The sequence below is a fragment of the Scomber scombrus genome, chromosome 20, assembly GCF_963691925.1.
Source record: "Scomber scombrus chromosome 20, fScoSco1.1, whole genome shotgun sequence".
NCBI lineage: Eukaryota > Metazoa > Chordata > Actinopteri > Scombriformes > Scombridae > Scomber > Scomber scombrus.
Genome location: NC_084989.1, coordinates 21,968,177 through 21,984,359, shown reverse-complemented (window position 1 = coordinate 21,984,359; position 16,183 = coordinate 21,968,177). Strand labels below are relative to the sequence as shown.

Below are 16,183 nucleotides of genomic sequence, written 5' to 3'. Positions count from 1 at the left end.
ACTGTAAAAGATAGGATGGCTGTAAAGCGGGTGTATTGTTAATCCCGGGGATATAAAAGCTCAATAAATTCCCTCTTATAAATATCTGGGAACCTAAATTAATGACAAACCACGTAGAAGTTAAAGAGACTGTCCGATCATCCACATCGTCTCAAGAGTTTGAGAAATCAGCTGTAACCAAATTATTTAACTGAAACTATGGCTGTCTTTGTACTTTATATTAACTTATCACTCAAACATTTAAACACATACACTGTCAAAACTCTCGTCATCACATATGATCCATGTATAGTCTCTATTACAAACGCTAGACAGCTGACGAATGCCTTCAACCACTCTGGGCAACATAACTCACCACTAATAAACAAAAACGTTCCTCACATCTATTGGAAATAATGAGAAGCGATCCAGTTTCCAAATTACAATAATCAATATGAATTATATCAGGTTTTATAAGTATATTAATCCAAAATATAGAGGGATAATGTCTACTTTCATTTCTTACTTTCCCTCCAGCGTGGTATGCACAGGTCAAGACTCTATTTCAGTCTATGTGCCATGAATCTGCCATTACATAACAGCAGCTCATCTATATATACACACATTTATATATAAAAATATGAAAGGATCAAAAGACAATAGAGTGTTCACCATTAACACTTGAATTATTTAGGGATAGATGTGTTAAAATTAGGAGTTGGTACATGTGCATGCAGGGCGATCTTCAGCCTACATGCAAGCAGCTTATTGAAACATCATGCAGGATTCAGAGCTGTTTTCAACCAGTATAAAGAGCGATATTCCTCAGGTGTAAAGGTGTGTGAGGGTGGATGAAGGTAAAAGAGGTGGGTGGTATGGGAGGGGTGATTATTTGGTGAGGACTGTCAATAAGGCAGCAGAGCAGGAAAGGTGATCCCAAAGCTGTAATCCAATAAGGGGTAATGGAGGTGAACTTGATCAGTTGGGGTTGGGTGGTGGTGAGGGGGGGGTAGGAGATGGTATTAAGGGGACAGTAGGGCTTTCCTGTGACAAAAAGGTGGATTCATGAAGGTATGCTCCTCCATGCTCCTCCCCCTCCCTTACCCCCTGCTCCTGCTGGTGGCGGAGGTGCTGCTGGCAGCAGCGTATCTGCTGCTGGACTGGTACTGGCTCAAAGAGGCCTGGGACTCCTTGCTATGGTAGCCACGGTCATAGTGGCGATGTTGCCTCTGGTAGATCGATCCAGACATGCTGCAGGCCGGTTCCTGGTACGATCCCTGAGTTTTCCAAGTTTCTTGCTGCCTATCTGTTTGTCTGTCTGGTAAAGTTAGTGTTCGACAGCAGGTAGATTAACTGTTATCGTGATATAATATTATGGTTCATAAAGTTTCTTTTAACTCTTTTAAAATTTAAATAATCTACTGTATCGGCAAGCTGGCCATGCTTTCATTTACTTCATGTTCTTTGATTTTGAACATGGATGGTTAATCTAGCTCTCAAGATGGAAAAAATATCAACTGTACTCATAATAAAAATAATACTATAGAGAAATTATGTAATCCCATGATGCCAGTGTAAATATATTAAACAATATCATATCCAAAAACTGCATCATGTTTCCTTGATTGAAGAAGAAAACAATTGTGAATTTTACCATCATGAAACCTGCAAACATCAGCTGACAAGACAGAATATTCAGGCAATCAGGCACTTTTTCAGCATGCTAAGACAACATTAAACTGACTCTTCTCTCTCACACACACATGGTATCGTTGCAGAACAGCTGGCGCCACTTACCCCGCAAAAAACAAAAAGCTTCCGACTCCAAGCTTTAAAGGAAAAGATGGTGCAACTCCACACTTAAAGCTTGAGATCCCAGCAAACCTACAGGTAGGTGCTTACAGCGCTGCGGTCTACACAACAAAAATAATATTGGCCCTCGGCAGAGTGTCCAAGCAGCAGTCACAGCCTTGTATGGTGAGGGTGGAGATAAATATAGCTGGGACCAGTGTGTGTGGGGGTCCGGGGGGGGGAGTTGACTCCCTGTAGTGCAACACATTTATGGATGCAGGTCTGCCAATGAGCGGTGATGACTGACATGCAGGTAAACAGGTAAAAAGCCTGTTTTTAAATTTCATATCACTCTTAGCTTTTTAAATTGAATTCATTCATTATTAACTATTTAAAATGTACAGTATTTTCTGAATTAATGTACATGGGTCAATGATGTTTGTTTGTGTCCATGTGGTTTAGTTTTAATTTAAAGAGGTTAAAATGTGAAAATAAACGTATGAATAACTTGCACACATTCTTTTTTTGTGGACCCAGCATCAAATTTCTGCTTTTAATCCATTTTGAGAGAATATATTAGAGGATTATGGCAAAAATGTCTAAGTGGTGTAACCATAAAAACTTTGTACCCAAAAATAATTCAACTTGCTTAAAAACAGTAAATTCTCAATAAAACACCATATCAACTAGTTTGGCATGATCTTACATTATAACTTTTAGGTAATTATAAGTATAAGTCCACTTAAATACACTGTAGGTGGATAAAATATTTAATATTCATCATTCTTTTGTGGTTACACCATTTGACATTTTCAGGAGCATTCAGTCTTACTTTTGGTTAAAAATGGTGCAAATGTCATTTCAAATGACATAAAACCAACAAAAATACAAAATGTACATTTTAACAAACCTGATGATGCCTGAAGATATTTTTGAATTGCTCATGTTGCCATCCCTTATTTGCCACTGACACACACACATTTGCGTTTCTGTTATAGCCTGATCAGAAAAAAGGGATAACCATACACATTAATACTTTAAATCAATGTCACAGTTCAACCTTTCCTCAGATTTTTTCAAGTGGTGGTTTAACCAGCTTATATTTAATTCAATATAACATAATGTTATTTTAACTTAATGTGAAGCTCTTGACAGTCTAAACGGTACAGTAAGCCCATCACTGGTTAACCTCCAGCTGTTTTTATCTTGACTTTTCACCGCAGCAGTCTCAGCTGTGACTGTTGCTAACTTTAGATAAGCTATTGTTACTTTACTCACGTGTAACAAATGCCCGTTACTTTGTCATTGTCACTCTCACTCTCTTTCTGGCTCTCTCTCGGTCTCACTGTCGTCTGTGGAAGTCAGGGTCGGCCCTGGCACATTTGCAGAGGTGGAAAGAGTACTGAAATATTCTACTCAAGTAACCGGTCTAAAAATTTACTCAGAGTAAAAGTTACTTAGTTCCTTATTTAACAGGGGGGGGAGGAGGTAGTTAAAAAAGGACAAGTTGATGGCCCATACATCTCTAACTAGTTGTTTTAATTAAAGGTAAAGGTCTAAATTTACCAATTAAAGTTCAATGACAAAATGAAATATGTCAACACATTTAAAACATTTATGGAGATATAATGTGTCATTTTAGTGAAGACCATTGGGGAGGTTTGAGGACCTGTTAGAAACCACATGGCCCTCGTCTTATCTCACAGCTCGTCCTTGTTTGGCCTCAGCTGCATCGGAGCGCCACTTCTCCCCAGGTTCACCAGAGGAAACACCACTTCACAAAATGCTTTTCCTCCCAGCGCTGCTCTGTGCTAACCCCCCATAATAGTAACCATGACCCTGACCCCGCCATGACCCTAATACTAATTCTAACCCCCCCAAACCCTTACCCTAGCCTGAGAAAGAGAGAGAGAGAGAGAGAGAGAGAGAGAGAGAGAGAGAGAGAGAGAGAGAGAGAGAGAGAGAGAGAGAGAGAGAGAGAGAGAGAGGAAAGGCAGAGTGTAAAAATGGGTACAGATATACAAAGTACCATAATACAAGATAGGATACCAGGACCACGAAGCTCAAAGCTGAAATCTGTGTTTTATCTCTGCAGTGGGGTATGGGAAACCCTTTGGTGTGAAGGGGATTTTGGGTAAGTCCAAGCTACCATCTGCACAATTTCAGAAAATCTATCTATCTATCTATCTATCTATCTATCTATCTATCTATCTATCTATCTATCTATCTATCTATCTATCTATCTATCTATCTATCTCAGTCACTAATGTAGTTTGCAACTTATTTAAACTACACCAGTGAGTGAGACAGTGTGTGGGAGCCTTTTTTCAGCTTTTTTTTTTTAATTAAACATTTTAAAAATCAGCATTCAAACATATTGTTATATTCATCATATTTTATACATTTATTAATACCTGATGGGGAATTTATGTATGTGAATTGGTGTGGAGACTAATTATGAGTCAGAATATGAACAGTATGTAAAGGGTTAAAAAAGTAATCTAATGTAGGTCTAACCATTAAAATAAACTTGTCAACCGTGCCGTAGTGTATATTGTGTATGCACCTCAAATACAGCTCTTATTCCTGCATTTATAACTGCCACCTATATGTATTACTGTAATTTTCTTATTCTCTTTTTTTATCCATAGTGTCATTTATGTGTCTCATTGTTTGTTGCTGTTTTTAATGTGTTGTCAGCCACTGGGGATACACTATTTTTATTGTACTGCTGTGCAATAACAATAAAGGCATTGAAATTAATTTAACTTTGCTTACGTCAACATTAGACAAGTGTATCAAGCTATGCCAGCCACGTGCCTCAAAGGGTCTTTCATACCATCATAACCATCAGACTGCACAACAGTACCTCCCACTCCCACTAAAAAAGGCTGATGCTGTTCTTACTATGTAAACTCCAGGAATATTTACATGTATATAATCTCAGGAACTTCTGCATATATATATTGCAGATTTATTTACTGTATATAGTATTTTATTTGATCACTTTCACCCTTATGCTGCTGTGTCAATTTGAATTTCTCCCATAGGTGATCAATAAAATACATCTTATCTTACCTAGCATGCTAACGTTATTAGTGCTCTCTAGTGTAGTTTAGCTAACGTGATATCATGACACATAAAGTTAATTTTAAATTGAAGTTACCATGAAAAGAAAGGACATTCCTGTGCTTGTTAGAGGCTATTTGGCAGCCTCATTTTATTTGGCTGCCACACATGTTTGGCTTTAGTTCTGGTGGTTTGACAGCACACAAACACCTGGTAAGTTTCCATGGCAAGAAGTATCATGTCACCAAACACTTCACCCCCTCCACCATCACTAACCCCCACCTGACACAGCACAATGACACAGCATGGAAAAAACATACCTGAAATATTTTGGCGGGAACCATCGAACACTGCCGCGAACTAATACAGATTCAGATATCAAAGCAAGGTCAACATGCTGCCTAATCATATCTAATCGGAACATAACCACAAGCCAATAAAGTATTTGTCAGCACCTGGTTTGAGCCGTTACGATGAATTGAAAAAGCAATGGATTAACGCTGATTATCGGAAAAGCAGCTCATGTATTGTGTTCGGTTTATCACTGTAGCTCAATTCAAGCACACTTTAACTCTATTTTTAGTAAAAAATGATGGTTTGACATTGTGAGAAATATGCTATCATGCTGAGACTTAGATTAGAAGATGGATACCACTCCTATGCGGGGCTCCAGTTACCTTGGAAGTTGGAAGTTGGCAGTTGGAGCTGGGAATGAATAGCCTACGTAACATCCGTGACGTCACCCATTGGTTTGTGGACTGCAGCTCGGAACGTTCGGATCTGGGCAGCGCCATCTTGAAAATTTCCGGTGCATGCCGGGAAAAATAAAAACACGGATTCTACTTATATGGGCATCAGGAGGAGCATGAGCATCAACCTGTGGGGTTTACCGCCATCTGGTGTCCGTACGTGTGTACTGTCTCATGATTACATTTTGTTACAATGTTCAAATCATAGACTGTATATAAGAAATGGACATAACATCCGTGACGTCACCCATTGGTTTGTGGACTGCTGTTCGGAAGCCAATAGTATCGGATCTGAGCAGCGCCATCTTCAAAATTTCAGGTGCATGCTGGGAAAAAAAAACACGGATTCTACTTATATGGGCATCAGGAGGGGCATGAGGCACCCTCCTGAACCTGTGAACCAATCAACCTGTCAATCACGACGTAGCCACGCCCTAATGCATACCCTGCTTTATCGTCAAATATAAAATCAGGGAGGCCAACATTTCACAAATGAACATCATACTGCATTGAAGAAGGCTTTAAACTAGCGATTGAGACCATAAACTAATTTTGAAAACGTTTACTGAGGTTAGAAATCAAGTGAGAAGTTGGTGAATTCTCCATTGACTTGTATAGAGACGGAAGTTGGAAGTAGGAGGTAGGAATGACGTCACCGAGTCGAGTTTCCAGTTTAGAAGTCAGAAAACCAGTTCTAGACATATTAGCCATTGATAGAAATACATTGATAAATACACATTTTGCTGTATTTTGCACATACAAACAGCGTAGCAGCACAGGCCAGCTGACAGTCTTGCCTGGGCCCGGGAAGAGATTATCTTAGATGGGCCCCCACGCACCCGGATTTCTCATTTTCCCTTGCTCTTCCTCTCCTCTTCTCTCCTCTGCTCTTCCTGTCCTCTCCTCAGTGTTGGGAAGCTACTTTGCAAGCATACCTTGTAAAACTACATGTAGTTCAGCCTGACAGTAGTTTGAACAAACTACCCCTGGAGAAATGTAGTTTGTAAAACTACAGCTAAAAAAAGTAGCTTTAGCAACTACTTATACTCATTATACTCATTTAACTCAGCGTTAAATAAATCAACATGTGGTGTATATGAAACTAAATATAATAGCCTACAAAAAATTCACATGCCAGCAGAAATATGCCTCTCAACTCAATTTTATTTTTTAAAAGAAAAAAAGCTGACATGTTGGTCAACATACTGAAGGTTCACCATAGACATGTTGGGTAATATAAAGAGAAAATGAAAATCCTACCCCAATACCCACTTGTAAATCAGAAATGTAAATCAGTCTACAAAAAATGTAATAAAAAACCCAAAGAGGTAGACATATTCTAGAACGGTGTGTCTTGAACAACAATGTTGGCATGTCATGACATGATTCATGCCTTTTTTAATTTTTTTTATTTAAAATAACATTTATATTATATAGGTCTTTTTTTTATAAAAAATATTTCATGTGCAGGTGGTCGAGTGGTTAGAGCACATGCCATATATGCTGCTAAATAAAGGCGTCCATGCCAACAAAAATATTTCATGTTATTGACCAAAATTGTAGTTTGTAAATTGAGTAGTTAAACTACAAAAAATGACCCAAAAAGTAGTTGAAATACTTGACGCAGCACAACATATGAATGTAGTTTAACTTCCAGCAAGTTACAGCAAATTGTAGTTAAGCTATGTAGTTCAACTACGTGTAGTTTAAGTCTAACCACCACTGCCTTTCCTCTGCTCTTCCTACTCCTACTCTATCAGACTCGGTCATTTTAGTGGGCCATAGTGCAGGATCGCTGAAATACTTGGGTAAAGTTAGAAAGAGATTGGCAGATTCGAACTTCAGCTATCAATAGCTCACAAACGAAACATTGTTAAAACATAAAAAATGTCTCTTTCCTATCGTAGTAAGGTAGACTATTGACTACAAACTCATTTTCGCCAAAACGAGTCGTCCTCCAGGCTGCAGGAAATATATTGCTCTCTATGCGTTGCGGGCGGAGAGGCGAGCGCTTAGGGACCGTCTACAAAGTGCAGTACCAAAGCGAAAAATATTCAATATCTCCACTTTTATTCACTGTAGTCTCACCAAATTCACTCAACGGTCACCTGATAATCACACTACAACAGTTATTTTTTACAAAATGTGCTTGTGTATAATACTTCAATATCATCACTGTCATGTGCTGTCGTTCCATTGATTTCCCTTCAATAGCTTCAATATTATACACAGTAGTCTTCACTATATTCACTCCACACAACAAGGGTCACCTGATAGTCAAACTACAACAGTTATTTCAGAAAAAAAATCTTTTTGCATATTTTTGGGGAATTTTATTGTGAAAAATCGTCAATAGCGTTAATATTATACACTGTATACTCACCAAAATCATGCTACACAACGATGGTCACCTGATAATCATACTACAACAGTTATTTCAGAAAATTTTGTTTTTGTTTATTTTTGGGTAATTTTATTGTGAAAAATCGTCAATAGCGTTAATATTATACACTGTATACCCCATCCTGAGGAGGGCGGAAAGGGCGCAGCTCAAGAGATTGGTTGGCGTGGGACTCAGACCAGACCTTAGGATGGAATGCAGGATTAGGGCGCAGCAGCACTCCAGCATTCCCAGGCAAGTAGCGGCAGCACTCTTCATTCACGGAAAGGGCATGTAGCTCACCCACCCTTTTTGTCGACACAATAGCCAACAAGAATGTAGTCTTGAGCGAAAGCCATTTCAGCTCAACCGTTTCCAGAGGCTCGAACGGCCCATGCCGCAAGGCTGACAAAACCATCTCCAAATCCCATGGGGGGACACCCGGCCTCCTGGGAGAGGGAGCAACCCTACAAGCCCCCCTAAAGAACTGAGCAATAAGGTCACAACAACCCTGTGCCAGTTTACGAGGCCCAACATGGGCCGCCTTTATGGCTGCCACCGTCCCCCTCAACGTCGAGGGAGACTTGCCTGCCTCTAACAGCTCCTGAAGGAACTGAAGGATACCAGGGGCCATACAGGAGAGGGGATCCACGTGTCGTGAGGCACACCATGATTGAAACACCCCCCAACGATAGGAATAAGCAACCCTGGTCGAGGGAGCCCGGGCCCCCTGCAAAGTACCCACTACAGACTGGGGGAATCCCAAGGCTAGAAATTCGGCCCTCTCAGGGGCCATGCCCAAAGCCTGAGGCCCTGGGGAAAAGGATGAAAAAGAGTTCCCTCAGCCTGTGACGGGAGGTCCCGGCGAATGGGTAGCTCCCACGGTTGTCCCTGAAGAAGGGGCGGAATCTCGGCAAACCAAATCATCTGGGGCCAATTGGGGGCCACCAGGATGAGGCTGGACTCTCTGTAGGAGTTGGTGCAGGAGGAGGAACGGAGGGAAGGCATACAGGAGGCCCAGTGGCCACTGATGTGCCATCGCATCCGTCCCTAAGGGAGGATTGTCCCTCCCCATGGAGCAAAAGAGGGGACAATGAGTTTTCTCCCTGGATGCAAAAAGATCTGCCACGGCTGTGCCGCTCACAACCTCTGGATGCAGCTGCCACTCTCCGGGAAGGGGTCCCCCCCTGGAGAACCGATCTATAGCAAGGTTCTCCCGACCCGGCACGTATGTGGCCCTCAGGGACTTGAACTGGGGATGAGCCCACTCCCATATTGCCCGAGCCAATCTGCACAGGCGAGGGGAACCTAGGCCCCCTTGCCTGTTGATATATGCCGCCGCTACTGTACTGTCTGTTCTCACCAGCACATGGCGGTCCTGTAGCTCTGGCAGGAAGTGCAGAAGAGCCAAATGGATAGCCTGCAGCTCCAAAACATTTATGTGCTGCGCTAACCAGGGTCCGTGCCAAAGGCCGCTGATGCCCTTGCCTTCGTGGAAGGCCCCCCAGCCTACCAGGGATTCATCTGATGACACCACTTGGCGACGCAACACAAGCCCCAGTACCGTCCAACGTGCCAAGTTGGTCGGCCGCCGCCACCAACGGAGAGCCACACACAGTCTGCGCATCACCAATACGCTGGCCTGCAGATTCCTCTGTGGGCAAAATCCAAGGTCTAGGAGGCAGCGCTGCACTGGGCGCATGTTCAGAAGAGCCAGGGGTATGACATGCACTGTGGCTGCCATTAACCCCAAGAGGCGGAGACATAGCCAGGTCACCCTGGCCCCAAGCCGGAACTGGGACAAGCAAGCCCTGAGGGCGGCCTGTCTCACAGGAGTCAAGTAAAGAGTCCCTGCCCTGGCATCCAAACACATGCCTAGGAACTCCGTGGACTGTGAGGGCTGGAGCCTGCTCTTCTTCCTGTTGAGGTGCAGGCCTAGGTACTCTAAGTGCTGCTGGAGACGAGCCACATCTCTGCGGCACTGCCCCTCCGAGCGAGCACACATGTTGGCTGGCCTCCAAAAGGACCCTTAGATCACTGGAAGCAGCAGAACCTAATTGAGGTGTTCTTGGCTGTGGGGCTGGTCCCGGCCCCGCCGGATCATACCAGACATCTCTTGTGTGACCGGCAAACCGGTGTCACAAGCCGCCACGCTTTCACCAGCCCGGGTAGCAAAGACAGTCGCAGCAATCCAGAGAGGGGCCCGTAGACCAGCTCTCCCAAACTCAAAGTAAGTGGATATTGTGCACACAAGCCGTCTAAACCCCCCCCCCCCCCCCCCCCCCATATGGAATATGTAGAATGGAGAGATAGTCTTGACACGATATAGAACATGTGTTAGAATATATATTAATAATTTTTCCTCAAGCTATTTTTTTATATTCAAAGTCAAATTTTATCCACCAATAAGACAATGTAATAGACCTAAGGAGAACACCAATGCCCATGTTGCAAATATTTAAATCACTCCAGTTCTGAAAAAAAAAAGTTTATTGTTTCAGACATTACTGTCAATACTGTAAAAGGAGCTCACACCTGAGTCAGAGTCATTTGAAAAGCTTAATAAATGGTTAGATTGCCATCACCTATCAAATAATGAAAAACTATGTACAGATGTTTCAGTTGTGCAAATGTAGCATGATTTTGGTGAGTAAACAGTGTATAATATTAACGCTATCGACGATTTTTCACAATAAAATTCTCCAAAAATAGGCAAAAAGATTCTTTTTTTCTGAAATGACTGTTGTAGTATGATTATCAGGTGACCCTTGTTGTGTATCATGATTTTGGTCATCCTACAGTGTATAATATTAACGCTATTGACGATTTTTTAATATAAAAAAATCTCAAATTATATCAAAACTAATTTCCCTGAAATAAATGTTGTAGTATGATTATCAGGTGACCCTTGTTGTGTAGCATGATTTTGGTGAGTATACAGTGTATAATATTAACGCTATTGACGATTTTTCACAATAAAATTCCCCAAAAATATGCAAAAACTTTTTTTTCTGAAATGACTGTTGTAGTATGATTATCAGGTGACCCTTGTTGTGTATCATGATTTTGGTCATCCTACAGTTTATAATATTAACGCTATTGACGATTTTTCACAATAAAATTCCCCAAAAATATGCAAACTTTTTTTCCCCCTGAAATGACTGTTGTAGTATGATTATCAGGTGACCCTTGTTGTGTAGCATGATTTTGGTGAGTATACAGTGTATGATATTAACGCTATTGACGATTTTTCACAATAAAATTCCCCAAAAATATGCAAAACGTTTTTTTTCTAAAATGACTGTTGTAGTATGATTATCAGGTGACCCTTGTTGTGTATTATAATTTTGGTCATCCTACAGTGTATAATATTAACGCTATTGACGATATTTCAAAATAAAATTCCCCAAAAATATGCACTTTTTTTTCCTGAAATAACTGTTGTAGTATGATTATCAGGTGACCATTGTTGTGTAGCATGATTTTGGTGAGTATACAGTGTATAATATTAACGCTATTGACGATATTTCAAAATAAAATTCCCCAAAAATATGCAAAAAGTTTTTTTTCTGAAATGACTGTTGTAGTATGATTGTCAGGTGACCCTTGTTGTGTATCATAATTTTGGTCATCCTACAGTGTATAATATTAACGCTATTGACGATATTTCAAAATAAAATTCCCCAAAAATATACAATTTTTTTTTTCCTGAAATAACTGTTGTAGTATGATTATCAGGTGACCATTGTTGTGTAGCATGATTTTGGTGAGTATACAGTGTATAATATTAACGCTATTGACGATTCTTCACAATAAAATTCCCCAAAATTATGCAAAAAAAAATGTTATTCTGAAATGACTGTTGTAGTATGATTATCAGGTGACCCTTGTTGTGTAGCATGATTTTGGTCATCCTACAGTGTATAATTTTAACGCTATTGACGATTTTTCACAATAAAATTCCCCAAAAATATGCAAAAACTTTTTTTTCTGAAATGACTGTTGTAGTATGATTATCAGGTGACCCTTGTTGTGTATCATGATTTTGGTCATCCTACAGTTTATAATATTAACGCTATTGATGATTTTTCACAATAAAATTCCCCAAAAATATGCAAACTTTTTTTCCCCCTGAAATAACTGTTGTAGTATGATTATCAGGTGACCATTGTTGTGTAGCATGATTTTGGTGAGTATACAGTGTATAATATTAACGCTATTGACGATTCTTCACAATAAAATTCCCCAAAATTATGCAAAAAAAATTTTTTTTCTGAAATGACTGTTGTAGTATGATTATCAGGTGACCCTTGTTGTGTAGCATGATTTTGGTCATCCTACAGTGTATAATATTAACGCTATTGACGATTTTTCACAATAAAATTCCCCAAAAATATGCAAAAACTTTTTTTTCTGAAATCACTGTTGTAGTATGATTATCAGGTGACCATTGCTGTGTAGCATGATTTTGGTGAGTATACAGTGTATAATATTAACGCTATTGACGATTTTTCACAATAAAATTCCCCAAAAATATGCAAAAAGATTTTTTTCTGAAATGACTGTTGTAGTATGATTGTCAGGTGACCCTTGTTGTGTATCATAATTTTGGTCATCCTACAGTCTATAATATTAACGCTATTGACGATATTTCACAATAAAATTCCCCAAAAATATGCAAACTTTTTTTCCCCCTGAAATAACTGTTGTAGTATGATTATCAGGTGACCATTGTTGTGTAGCATGATTTTGGTGAGTATACAGTGTATAATATTAACGCTATTGACTATATTTCACAATAAAATTCCCCAAAAATATGCAAAAAGGTTTTTTTCTGAAATGACTGTTGTAGTATGATTATCAGGTGACCTTTGTTGTGTATCATGATTTTGGTCATCCTACAGTGTATAATATTAACGCTATTGACTATATTTCACAATAAAATTCCCCAAAAATATGCAATTTTTTTTTTCCTGAAAGAACTGTTGTAGTATGATTATCAGGTGACCATTGTTGTGTAGCATGATTTTGGTGAGTATACAGTGTATAATATTAACGCTATTGACGATATTTCAAAATAAAATTCCCCAAAAATATGCAAAAAGTTTTTTTTCTGAAATGACTGTTGTAGTATGATTGTCAGGTGACCCTTGTTGTGTATCATAATTTTGGTCATCCTACAGTGTATAATATTAACGCTATTGACGATATTTCAAAATAAAATTCCCCAAAAATATACAATTTTTTTTTTCCTGAAATAACTGTTGTAGTATGATTATCAGGTGACCATTGTTGTGTAGCATGATTTTGGTGAGTATACAGTGTATAATATTAACGCTATTGACGATTCTTCACAATAAAATTCCCCAAAATTATGCAAAAAAAAATGTTATTCTGAAATGACTGTTGTAGTATGATTATCAGGTGACCCTTGTTGTGTAGCATGATTTTGGTCATCCTACAGTGTATAATTTTAACGCTATTGACGATTTTTCACAATAAAATTCCCCAAAAATATGCAAAAACTTTTTTTTCTGAAATGACTGTTGTAGTATGATTATCAGGTGACCCTTGTTGTGTATCATAATTTTGGTCATCCTACAGTCTATAATATTAACGCTATTGACGATATTTCACAATAAAATTCCCCAAAAATATGCAAACTTTTTTTCCCCCTGAAATAACTGTTGTAGTATGATTATCAGGTGACCATTGTTGTGTAGCATGATTTTGGTGAGTATACAGTGTATAATATTAACGCTATTGACGATTCTTCACAATAAAATTCCCCAAAATTATGCAAAAAATTTTTTTTTTCTGAAATGACTGTTGTAGTATGATTATCAGGTGACCCTTGTTGTGTAGCATGATTTTGGTCATCCTACAGTGTATAATATTAACGCTATTGACGATTTTTCACAATAAAATTCCCCAAAAATATGCAAAAAGTTTTTTTTCTGAAATCACTGTTGTAGTATGATTATCAGGTGACCATTGCTGTGTAGCATGATTTTGGTGAGTATACAGTGTATAATATTAACGCTATTGACGATTTTTCACAATAAAATTCCCCAAAAATATGCAAAAAGATTTTTTTCTGAAATGACTGTTGTAGTATGATTGTCAGGTGACCCTTGTTGTGTATCATAATTTTGGTCATCCTACAGTCTATAATATTAACGCTATTGACGATATTTCACAATAAAATTCCCCAAAAATATGCAAACTTTTTTTCCCCCTGAAATAACTGTTGTAGTATGATTATCAGGTGACCATTGTTGTGTAGCATGATTTTGGTGAGTATACAGTGTATAATATTAACGCTATTGACTATATTTCACAATAAAATTCCCCAAAAATATGCAAAAAGGTTTTTTTCTGAAATGACTGTTGTAGTATGATTATCAGGTGACCTTTGTTGTGTATCATGATTTTGGTCATCCTACAGTGTATAATATTAACGCTATTGACTATATTTCACAATAAAATTCCCCAAAAATATGCAATTTTTTTTTTCCTGAAAGAACTGTTGTAGTACGATTATCAGGTGACCATTGTTGTGTAGCATGATTTTGGTGAGTATACAGTGTATAATATTAATGCTATTGACGATTTTTCACAATAAAATTCCCAAAAAATATGCAAAAAGATTTTTTTTTCTGAAATGACTGTTGTAGTATGATTATCAGGTGACCCTTGTTGTGTATCATGATTTTGGTCATCCTACAGTTTATAATATTAACGCTATTGACGATTTTTCACAATAAAATTCCCCAAAAATATGCAAACTTTTTTTCCCCCTGAAATCACTGTTGTAGTATGATTATCAGGTGACCATTGCTGTGTAGCATGATTTTGGTGAGTATACAGTGTATAATATTAACGCTATTGACGATTTTTCACAATAAAATTCCCCAAAAATATGCAAAAAGTTTTTTTTCTGAAATGACTGTTGTAGTATGATTGTCAGGTGACCCTTGTTGTGTATCATGATTTTGGTCATCCTACAGTTTATAATATTAACGCTATTGACGATTTTTCACAATAAAATTCCCCAAAAATATGCAAACTTTTTTTCCCCCTGAAATAACTGTTGTAGTATGATTATCAGGTGACCATTGTTGTGTAGCATGATTTTGGTGAGTATACAGTGTATAATATTAACGCTATTGACGATTTTTCAAAATAAAATTCCCCAAAAATATGCAAAAAGATTTATTTTTTTTAAGAAATGACTGTTGTAGTATGATTATCAGGTGACCCTTGTTGTGTATTATAATTTTGGTCATCCTACAGTGTATAATATTAACGCTATTGACGATATTTCAAAATAAAATTCCCCAAGAATATGCACTTTTTTTTCCTGAAATAACTGTTGTAGTATGATTATCAGGTGACCATTGTTGTGTAGCATGATTTTGGTGAGTATACAGTGTATAATATTAACGCTATTGACGATTTTTCACAATAAAATTCCCCAAAAATATGCAAACTTTTTTTCCCCTTGAAATAACTGTTGTAGTATGATTATCAGGTGACCATTGTTGTGTAGCATGATTTTGGTGAGTATACAGTGTATAATATTAACGCTATTGACGATATTTCAAAATAAAATTCCCCAAAAATATGCAAAAAGGTTTTTTTCTGAAATGACTGTTGTAGTATGATTATCAGGTGACCTTTGTTGTGTATCATGATTTTGGTCATCCTACAGTGTATAATATTAACGCTATTGACTATATTTCACAATAAAATTCCCCAAAAATATGCAATTTTTTTTTTCCTGAAAGAACTGTTGTAGTACGATTATCAGGTGACCATTGTTGTGTAGCATGATTTTGGTGAGTATACAGTGTATAATATTAACGCTATTGACGATTTTTCACAATAAAATTCCCAAAAAATATGCAAAAATATTTTTTTTTCTGAAATGACTGTTGTAGTATGATTATCAGGTGACCCTTGTTGTGTATCATGATTTTGGTCATCCTACAGTTTATAATATTAACGCTATTGACGATTTTTCACAATAAAATTCCCCAAAAATATGCAAACTTTTTTTCCCCCTGAAATCACTGTTGTAGTATGATTATCAGGTGACCCTTGTTGTGTATCATAATTTTGGTCATCCTACAGTGTATAATATTAACGCTATTGACGATATTTCAAAATAAAATTCCCCAAAAATATGCACTTTTTTTTTCCTGAAATAACT

The 16,183-nt window shown here is 38.1% G+C and overlaps 1 protein-coding gene across 1 annotated transcript in view; it reads right to left on the bottom strand.

Moving 5' to 3' along the window:
• Positions 1-1,229, bottom strand: part of myom1b (myomesin 1b) — a 46,470-nt gene extending 45,241 nt beyond the window's left edge. Inside the window, exon 1 of the mRNA XM_062441804.1 lies at positions 1,084-1,229. Coding sequence (XP_062297788.1) covers positions 1,084-1,229 — 146 coding nt within the window. The remainder of the gene's footprint in view (positions 1-1,083) is intronic.
• Between the last annotated feature and the right edge of the window lie 14,954 nt (positions 1,230-16,183).